Consider the following 10513-nt stretch of genomic DNA (forward strand, 5'->3'; position numbering starts at 1 on the left):
TCAGAGGTGACATTCAACGTATTGAATAACCAGTACAACATGGCACTCACCAATCACAATGGACACCCTGAATTACAAGAATGTCCACCAACCTTAAAGAACTGCTGCAGCCAGATCTCTGTGTTCCAGCTCAACATCAGTCCCGAATTACATGTGTGGTCATGACATCACATGTTCAAAAGTTGAAACTTCTAAGTTTCATTAGCTTCCTTCATATTACGAGGCCAGTTACTTTGAGGAAAATGGGTGCTTTCTTAAAATTGTTCTGCCGCCAATGCAAAATTTATTTCTAAACATCTTTAGGTCTGCACAAAATTCTGTATTCTCAGTTTGCTCAGCTTTTTCCAGACTTTTTGGTTTAGAAAAAGGTGTGTCTCTGGAAATGGTATTACCTGAGAGATGACAATTCCAACCTCATTGGCTCGACACACTTGACCATATTCTTAGCTGTATTTTGCACACAGCTGATTAGGTACCTGCAGCAAACCATCATCAAGAAAGAAAGGCAAAGTTCATCAAATTAAGGCAAATTTGCTTTAGATGAATAGCAACCAAAAGAGCAAAAATCACTTTCATGTTACCTCATTGGAATTATGTTCTTTTAGCATCAAAACAACAAAAACAAGAAAACACTTTGCTTTGCTTAAGTATCTGATAAATGTGCAACTTAAACGCTCTAATTCTAAACACCTTATAAATTATGACATTCCTCTCCAAAAGAAACACAGTTTTTAAGTTTTGTTTTAGTTAAGCCTTATTTATTTTTCCTACCATTGCCATGAAAAAAAGTATTTATTTTTCACTTAAGAAGACTAGCAAAAGCAAATACTTCTTTGGTTATCCCTTAAGAGAAGAAAGAATTCCCTCAATAATTCTACAATTCCAAATAAGTAACGCTAGTGATAGCCTCACCTACAATTATGTCACAGGCAGTTAGAACTGGTCAAATTTACTATTTTCGACTCAGGGACTTGTGACTGCAATTGAGGAGCTGCCCAGATGAGTGTAGATACAGGTTTAGCCAGACCAGAATCTGGTTCCCTAAGAAAAGCACAAAATTATGAAACTCTCTGTTTCCCTCTTTTTTCCCTACTTCAAAGGTAGCCCATGGGCAATGTTCATAACACAATGTTAAATGATAAAAAACTAAAATTGTAATATAAATGTATATTTAAATATATATGTGTATACACACACAGTTACATATAGATATACATATATAAACTGCAAGGAAAGCTACCACAATTCTTATCTCTAGACCTGGAGATAAATCTGATCCCTATGCCCTGGGAGGTAGCAATCCTGCTGAACACACTTGCTGGTAAGGGACAAAGTATATGATGGAACTGCTGAAAGAAGATCTCACGTGCCCAGTTTGTTCCAACCTGTTTGATGGTCCTTGGGTTTTGCCTTGCTCGAACAACTTCTGCAAAAAAAAAAAAAAAAAAGTTTAGAAAGTGTCTTAGAGGGGAATGTGTGGAATTTGTTGTGGAGACCAACTCCATTCAAGTGCCCCGGGTGCTGTACTGTACTCAGCTACCAAAGACAACAGCCTGCAGGTTAATTACTCCCTGAAGGGCACTCTGTAAAATATAGCAGGATCAAGATCTCTTCCATAATGCAAGTGTGCAAAAGACACTCATACCTCTCAACATGCTCTGCCTGACTGATATGCAGCCGCTTTGTGGAATCTGTGCCACTTGGGATGATCACACCAAGCATGTCTTCTGTTTTATTGAAGATGCCTATGCCCTGGAAAGGGATGCCTTTAATTTGCTTCTCCAGAGCTTTGAGACTTGGCATCAAGGAGATGCTCTTTCTGGCTTGGGCACCTTGGAAACTAACGAGGGAATCCCTACAGTACTAACTAAAGATTTAAATACAGTGAAGGAGTTTTCTGAGAAGTTACGACACACATTGGATCAAAAAAAGAATGAAATCCTGTCTGATTTTGAGACCACGAAACTTGCAGTTAGGCAAACTTCTGATCCAGAGATCAACAAACTCCATACCGTCTTGAACAAGCAGTGTATGGCCTTTAACACTGCTGAGGCTTTCAAAGATGTGTCAGAACTTGTCATATGCTGCAACAGATGCAGGAGTTCTGGGCAGGGCATGGGGTGGGGGGGGACCAAAAGTAATCCAGGAAATTCCTTTACTTTCCTCTAATTTGCCCACAAGTCCTTTAATGAAGAACTCAGATGTTCTTTTTATGTCCTCCCAATCAGCGGGAGGACATAAAACTAGTAGACGTGCATAAACTTTCTTTGCCTCGACACACTGGCACATTCATTAGCAAGATTCCCTGCAGCTTTTATCAATTATTTTTTGGTAGTCCTTCTGCATGGTCTTCTTGTTTGCTCTGTTCCTACCATATTCCTAAAATGGTCTTTATTTGGTGAATTCGCAACTTGGAAAGACCGTCTTTCAAACTTCACATCCTACCTGACTACATCAGCCAACTGTATAAAATAATTAGTTTTTTCCAGGGAAGAAGTGACAGATGGGCTTTTCATTTTTAGTGAAAGATTCAAGACTCGGGCTTTGGTAGCACTGAAGAATGTGACAGGATTTGTAGGCAAATATAAAATACTTCCAAGGTAGCCCATGGACAATGTTCACAATACACGGAATCTTTAATCTTTAAATCTTTAAAAAGAGATTTTTTTAAAAACTGAAATTGGAATATAAACCTATATGTACATACACATATATATTTGTATACACACATGCATGTCTATACACACACAGTTACATATAGCTGTACATATACAGACTGAAAGAAAATATACCAAAATTCTTATCTCCAGATTTTGCCTGCATTTTCCAACTTTTCTGCTATAACTTTATATTATTATATATCCATACAGCTCAAGAGGAAAACACAATTATTTGGTTTTAAAAAAAAAACCCAGCTCTTTGGACCAACATAGTCTCTTCAAGCAGGGGTAGTTGTCCCTATAAAAGAGACAAAGTTCTTTAATGGTCCCAACAAGTTAGAGCCCACCCTCTCCCTCACCCAGCTGGGAGGAATGCCTTGTCACCCCTTTGAGTCTGGGAAATGATTCATTCACTTTGTGGGCTGAATCAGGCTAAGCCGAGCCAGCAGTGGGTCACAGTACAGCCCCAGGATCTCCGTGGCCTCCATAAGGTGGTCTTCCTGGACAATGTGCTCTCTACGGATCTGAGCTCCTTCATGTCTCCCGGCAGCCAGATGGTCGGCAACCTCCTCCCTTGCTTTCTGGGCCGGCTCAGCTGCAGCACAAAACACATATAGGAAAAAAATGTGCAAAGAGGAATTTGTTGAATAAAAAAATCGAGTTATATAATAGTGTAAAACAATTTTTTTTTTTTTTTGAGACAGAGTCTCACTTTGTTGCCCGGGCTAGAGTGAGTGCCGTGGCCTCAGCCTAGCTCACAGCAACCTCAAACTCCTGGGCTTAAGCGATCCTACTGCCTCAGCCTCCCGAGTAGCTGGGACTACAGGCATGGGCCACATGCCCGGCTAATTTTTTCTATATATATTTTAGTTGGCCAGATAATTTATTTCTATTTTTAGTAGAGACGGGGTCTCGCTCAGGCTGGTCTCGAACTCCTGACCTGGAGCGATCCACCCACCTCGGCCTCCCAGAGGGCTAGGATTACAGGCGTGAGCCACCACGCCCGGCAAAACAATGTTTTTTATAAAAACAGATATACACACTTAAAATATACTATATATGCAAAGATAAAGTTATGTGTCACTGGTTCTCAGTGTCATCCCCAGATTAGCAGTATTACCATCACCTGGGAACTTGTTAGAAATGCAGATTCTCGGGCTGTCCCAGAGACACTGAATCAGAAATTGGAAGTGGAACCCAGGAATCAGTGTTGTAACAAGCTTGCCCAAGGATTTTGACATCTGTTAAAGATTCAGAACCCTGTAGTTTTATAGGTGATCTTTATTTTCTTTTTTTGGTTTACTTTTATTTTCTAAAATGTTCCAATAGTGAACAGTAATTACTTTTATAATAAAAATGATCAATTATTTAAAAAAGAAAATGCATGTAGTGCTTTGCTTTTTAAAAAATGTTTTCAAAGGCCAGGCATGGTGGCTCATGCCTGTAATCCTAGCACTCTGGAAGGCCAAGGTGGGAGGATCACTTGAGGTCAGAACTTTGAGACCAGCCTGAGCAAAAGCTTCTGTTTTCTACTGAAAATAGAAAGAAATTAGCTGGTCAATTAAAAATAGAAAAAAATTAGCCGGGCATGGTGGCACACTCCTGTAGTCCCAGCCACTAGGGAGGCTGAGACAGGAGGATCGCTTGAGCCCAGGAGTTTCCGGTTGCTGTGAGCTAGGCTGATGCCATGGCACTTTAGCCAGGGCAAGGAGAGCAAAGAACAAAAACAACAACAAAAAAGTGTTTCCATAGGAACAGTTCCATTTGATCCCAGCATCTGTGAGTTTTATATTGCTATTTGCATTTTACAGCTGAGAGAATTGAGACTCTGAGAGGTTAAATGGCTTGTCCATGGTCACATCATTAAGAGTAATTGGTTGAATTGGAACTCAAGGCCAAATTTCAGGCTGCAAATTCCTCTGCTTTCTTCTTTCTGTTTCTTTTCCCTTCTATCCTTCCTGCCTTCCTTCCTTTCTTTTCTTTCACCACATTATGCCATAGAATGAACACGTACAGTCATGCTAGAGAGGTAACAAATGTAACCTGTCCCAGGCAATCCCCTGGGACAAGTCAAGTCATATTACTTTGTGTTATGAACTGATGAACTGATGACTGAGCCTGGGAAAATAGTCTTTTCACAAGCCAGGAAAACTTCTGAGCCTCCAAATTATATACCCTGGTCACCGTACCCTAAAAGTGATGTTTATCATCTAATCATGAACAGAGTCACTCTATCACTGCAAAACATGTTAACATAAGACTGCATTTGTTTATTTATTATTATTATTTTTTGAGACAGAGTCTTGTTGTCATCCCAAGGTCTTGCGGTTGCTCAGGCTGGTCTCAGACTCCTGACTTAAAGTGATCCTCCTGCCTCGGCCTCTCAGAGTGCTAGGGTTACAGGCGTGCGCCACAGAGCCCCATCTGAGACTGCATTTGAATTGTGGCTTGGAAGGGAGCAGAGCTAAATCCAAAGTAGGGAAATGTTCTTTGCTCTGGTCTAGACATCTCAGGGAAAAGAAATTATGGTAGTACCAGACTTGTGTCAGATAAATGCTGAACTGCTGTTATATAAACACCAGTATCAGTAAACAATTGTTGTGTGCCCAGATAATAGTTTGTGTTACAAATAGAACTCAGGAGTGATAGAAGGTCAAGATTATTGTCTTCTTTCAAAAAGGAATAAACTGAGGTCTAACACAGGGCTAATTTGTTTTAGTTATCTCAAATCACTCAGGCACTCCATGTCTACATTTCATCATTTGTAAAAAGGATACAGGCTGGGTGTGGTGGCTCACACCTGCAATCCTAGCACTCTGGGAGGTAGAGGTGGAAGGATCACTCGAGGTCAGGAGTTCAAGACCAGCCTGAGCAAGAGTGAGACCTGTCTCTACTAAAAATAGAAAAAATTAGCTGGGTGTGGTGGCACGCACCTGTAATCCCAGCTACTTGGGAGGCTGAGGCAGGAGGATTGGTTGAGCTGTGATCATGCAGCTACATTAGGATACTATTTATCCAGATAATAATATGTATCACTGGATTGTGAGGATCAAATAAAAGAACATGTGATGTGTGCAGTGGCACAAGCCTGTAATACTAGCTACCGTGGGGGCTGAGGCAGAAGGGTCACTTGAGCCCAGGAGTTCAAGTCCAGCATGGGCAACACAGCACAACACACACCCCCATCCTATGTTAAAATAAAAAAATAAAGAAAGAATATGTGGTCATAAGGTTTAAAATTTACAAGGGCTGTTTACGCCATCGAGGTTATCCTTATTGTTCATGGTAACACTAATGGGTACCACTGGGTTTGTGTAAATTTCATTTGTTTTAGGTATTTTCCTTAGGCCCTTATTGTGTAAATAATGCCCAAACATCAGCAAGATCTTGCTAAAGAATGCCTAAAAATCAATTTGTAAGTTTGAGTAACAATTGCCTTCCTACCAATACATTATAGTAATTCAATAGGGCTATTAACTGAGCATGCAGAGAATTGCATTTATGTGTAATACTTATCTCACCCGAACCTCCTCATAATCAGAGATCATCAGTTTTTCAGTTTGCTGAGGGGTTAATGGCTCATGTGACCCATTGGAATGAGGAAAGAGCAAAAAAGGCAACAGAAAATATGTCATACTTAAGAAGACAGCACTCATTAGCACTGTCCGGCTCACCAGTGTAATACTACTTGAACTGCTTGAACTGTCACCCGATAGAAGGAATGGCATTTTGTGTGTGTGTGTTTGAAAAAAGGTAAAGAAGCTCCTCCAGAAAAATTTGCCCAGAGGTCTCAATCTCAATAGCTACGGAACATTTAAAAAGACTGACTAGATAAAGTTCGCTCTGCCTTAGTGGAGAGAAGTCCAGTGATCTGGACATTGTTTTATAGTTTCAACTTTTGGAACCTTTTTTAAATTAATCTTTTTATTTTGAGATAATTGTAGATTCACACGCAATTCACATGTTGTAAGAAACAGTACAGAAATATCCACAGTAACCTATACCCAGTTTTCCCCAACTTGCAAAACCATAGTAGAATATTACAATCAGGATCTTGGTATTGATACAGTCAAGATACAGAATAGCCTTTGGAAACTTTTAAAATGTGTTATCACTATAATAATCATTGCTGTTCTCCCACAAGTCAGAAACATTCCTTTAAATTCCAAAATTAATAAGTGAAGTCTTAGGCAATATCTCACCTTTGGGACTGTGCAGTGATCTGAGAGGCAGCTTGCTATGCAGTATTAACTCACTTTTCTCTTCTTTTTCCAGGACTTTCAGGTGATTGATAACTAGTTGCAAGTTAACCCAAAGGCAATCAGCTTTGAAGGTAGAGCTGAACATTATTTCACCACAAGATACAGCAGCTCACAAATCACCTTGCTAAGCAAGCTTCCCACAGAAAAAAGACAGTTATCAGTATTACAAGGGGCTTCAGTTTTTTCACACCCACTTTATTCATTCAACAAGCCCCACAGAATTCCTGGTCACTCAGCAATGGCCTGAATCTACTTGCTTCTCTGTGGACCGATCCCCCAGATATGATTCTTGCAATTCAAATAGGGATCAGATTTCCTTCAGTTTATTCCATTAGTCAGTATTTTTTACCGAGCGTCAGTATTTTATTTGAGAGTTCCTCAGGAAGTTTCTGACAAAAATGAAAGTCATTGGCAAGTGTCTGAGGAAGTATACAAGAGAGGGAGATTCCCCCTCCCCAGAGGACATGTTACCAACTTACAGGGCAATTACAAGACCTCCTTCTAAATAAAATAGTAATGAACTTTGAAGGGAAACCCCCGTTGGAATCTGGAGAGGGCATATAAGATTAAAAGCATGTGGAGATGAGGATACAGAATTATTCAGAGAAGTAGACAAAAGAGAAGCTTGAACATTGCTTATTTCTACATGTGGACATCCAGAAAACCTTTTGAAAAGTAATCTAGGCCAGGCGCGGTGGCTCATGCCTGTAATCCTAGCACTCTGGGAGGCCGAGGCAGGTGGATCGTTTGAGCTCAGGAGTTCGAGACCAGCCTGAGCAAGAGAGAGACCCCCCCGTCTCTACTAAAAATAGAAAGAAATTACATGGACAACAAAAAATATATGTAGAAAAAAAATTAGCCGGGCATGGTGGCGCATGCCTGTAGTTCCAGCTACTCGGGAGGCTGAGGCAGTAGGATCCCTGAAGCCCAGGAGTTTGAGGTTGCTGTGAGCTAGGCTGACGCCACGGCACTCACTCTAGCCCGGGCAACAGAGTGAGACTCTGTCTCAAAAAAAGGAAAAAAAAAGAAAGAATGAAAAGAAAAGAAAAGTTATCTAACACCAGGCACCAACACATTTCTAGACAAAGTATTTCTGTAATTTCAGTGTATACTTGGGATTAGTTGGTGTTCTGCCATTGGCACCCAAAGAAAAAGTTCCTTTCCAAAGATGACACTTTTACATGCCAAACCATACAAAAGCAGGAAGACACGACAATATGAAAAAAGCCACCTACTCCTTTTGTTATGACACACATGGTTTCCCAAGTTACCGGTGCTTCTCTCTGGTTTGGTGTCTAATATCAGAAAGAGTTGGGATAGTTTTCTGAGTTCCTCTGCCTGTACTATAGGACTAGAAAAGTCACCAGTGAGAACTAGGCAACGTAGAGAGCTGGTTTGAAACTCCTGCGGGTTTAGCGAGAAGAATAACCAGCGTAGCAGGGTTTTATTGTTGCTGTTTTCCTTCCAACAGAATAGCTCAAGCCCTCACATCACAAAAAGTCAATGTACACACAACAAAGGAATTCAGTAAGAATTCAGGCAAAGGGGAAAAGTGGACAAAACAGATTGAAGTTTAACTTTTCAGTTCCCAAATGTCCCAAATACCTTTAAAAATCCCCCTTTTAATTCACAGTTCTTAAAATTCAGTAGATTAAAAAAAAAACCTCAGTGAAAGAAAATGAAGGAATTCAAGATGAGAGATTGAAAACAGGTAGCTAGCTAACAAATAGGCAGAACAGATAAGAGTAGAAATGTGGAAAGGGGAGCAAAGCATTAGGCAGGAAAGTCTCCCAGTTTGGGATAAACTAGGATATCTTTGTGAAGTTTCATTCAATGCCTCTATATTAAACCAGTTTCATGCATAAGAGCCTGAGTTTACTTAAATAACTTAAGTAGGAAATTATCCAGATTCTAGAGAATACTATTTTTGGATAAATGAGGTAACTTTTGGTTTAGTGTCATAAATCTAAAAACTATATTAGTTTATTTATCACTAACATTCCTGTCAAACGGTTACTATGAAGTTTCCTACCATCAAATGTACGACCAAAGAAATGAGGATTGCTGGGAGCAAAGAGTTCTGGAACAGGACATAGCAGAGATAAGACCCACTCTTTTGAGACTGCAGCACCAAACCAGGAAATCACCTACATTTCACCTGTTTTTTAAACAGACACACCTTTGCATTATGTCATTAAGTTAATGGCTAGTCGCCAAAACCCTTTTTTTTTTTTTTTGCTTACATCTACCTGTGTCAGCTCTTACACCTTTATAAAAAAATCAAGCTCTCTGAGTATATTTCTTGATCTGGGATAAACTGGCTATCGTTGAATATACCTGTGTTAATAAGTGACTGAAAAAGAGAGAATCACACTCAATGGAGGTTTATTAAGCCAAAATTTTAAGGATGCACGGGGAGGAAAAAACACAGCCCACAAAGTATCTGTTGTGGACTCCCAGTAGAACTTCACATTTAAAGGAAAAAGGGGATACACAGGAAAAACGGAGGGGCGACAGAGGTGAGAAGTGAGAGTGACAGCATTCTTGTGAAGTTCTATTTGGTGCTCAGTAAATCCACATAAGATAAGATGAACATTCAAAAAAAGGGGTTAGAGGAAATAGTCAATGTTGGAAATCTTCTCAGGGTGGTTAGCTGAGTGATCATATCTCTTCCTTGATTTGTATCTGTGGAGATAAACTTGTAATCCACATTTAAGAGTTTATTTAGGCTACAGTCTTAAGGTTATAATTGACATGCACTCACTTTATAGGGACTGTGGATCTCGGAGGAGTTTTGTTTAGGACTGAAGGAACTAAGAAATATTTTAACCCAAAATACATTTCTTTGCCATATTTTGAGATGGCTATGGCCAAACAGGAATAATGCTGTGTAAGGTTGTCTAGGTGGGGAGGCTGGGGGAGAGATTTGCATTTATAGGGAATCTCTGTTAGATGCAGCCAGGCCCTGCCTATTTGATCTGGGACATGCTTGCTGAAAGTCTGACACCCTTAAAGGTCTGAATAAAAACATTTCCCTGAGGGCTGTTATGGTAAGGCTTATCTGCATAACAAGACCACCTTGGCAGCCAGGCTTCCTTTCTCCCTCCCATACCCAGTCCACCAAAAAAACCCGTTTAGTCATTTTCTAAGCCCCTTTGTTTCTTAAAAGAGGACCCCTGTATCTCATTGGGGAGAGGATGGCAGTGCTTGTGTGACTCAGTTGTCAGGCTCAGTTGTCCCTTTTGTGATAATGAATTTTGGGGGGTTCTGAGATTTTTATTTTTCCTTTGCCTCTGGATGGTCCGAGGGTCTCCACTTGGCAGTTTTAATGCCAAGTGAGCTTAGGAATGAACTAGAAACCAGAAAGCCCATTAGCGCTAAAACTGATGCACTGAGGGACCACAGGACTTCCTTCTTAGCAAAACTGAGAGAGAAGGAGACCATCATGAATAATATTAATATTCATGAAGCAAAGTCCTCCCCTCTGCTAATTTAGATGATAGCAGTAGCTTCACTATATTTTTCCCACTTGTGCTGGGTCTGGGTTGGGGTGTGTATGTGGTGGCGCTTAATAATTTTGATGATCCTTTG

The 10513-nt window shown here is 40.2% G+C and overlaps 1 protein-coding gene across 1 annotated transcript; it reads right to left on the bottom strand.

Annotated features, from left to right (window-relative positions):
* Nucleotides 1-443: 443 nt before the first annotated feature.
* On the bottom strand, nt 444-7007 carry LOC123624991 (IST1 homolog). Its single transcript, XM_045533157.1, has 4 exons — nt 6917-7007; nt 3075-3255; nt 954-1041; nt 444-476 (listed from the first exon to the last, which is right to left on the bottom strand). The coding sequence occupies exons 1-4, from the start codon at nt 7005-7007 to the stop codon at nt 444-446; spliced, it is 393 nt and encodes a 130-aa protein (XP_045389113.1).
* Between the last annotated feature and the right edge of the window lie 3506 nt (nt 7008-10513).

Source organism: Lemur catta, chromosome 20, assembly GCF_020740605.2.
Source record: "Lemur catta isolate mLemCat1 chromosome 20, mLemCat1.pri, whole genome shotgun sequence".
Classification (NCBI taxonomy): Eukaryota; Metazoa; Chordata; class Mammalia; order Primates; family Lemuridae; genus Lemur; species Lemur catta.

What these genes read in the sequence shown, in the direction of transcription:
- LOC123624991 (XM_045533157.1), bottom strand. Translation starts at nt 7,007, where the DNA reads ATGTTCAGCTCTACCTTCAAAGCTGATTGCCTTTGGGTTAACTTGCAA. An exon ending in CCTGGAAAAAGAAGAGAAAA is followed by an intron (nt 3,256 to 6,916) that starts GTGAGTTAATAC and finishes TTTGTGCTGCAG; the next exon opens with CTGAGCCGGCCCAGAAAGCA. An exon ending in AGCCTGATTCAGCCCACAAA is followed by an intron (nt 1,042 to 3,074) that starts GTGAATGAATCA and finishes TGCTTTTCTTAG; the next exon opens with GGAACCAGATTCTGGTCTGG.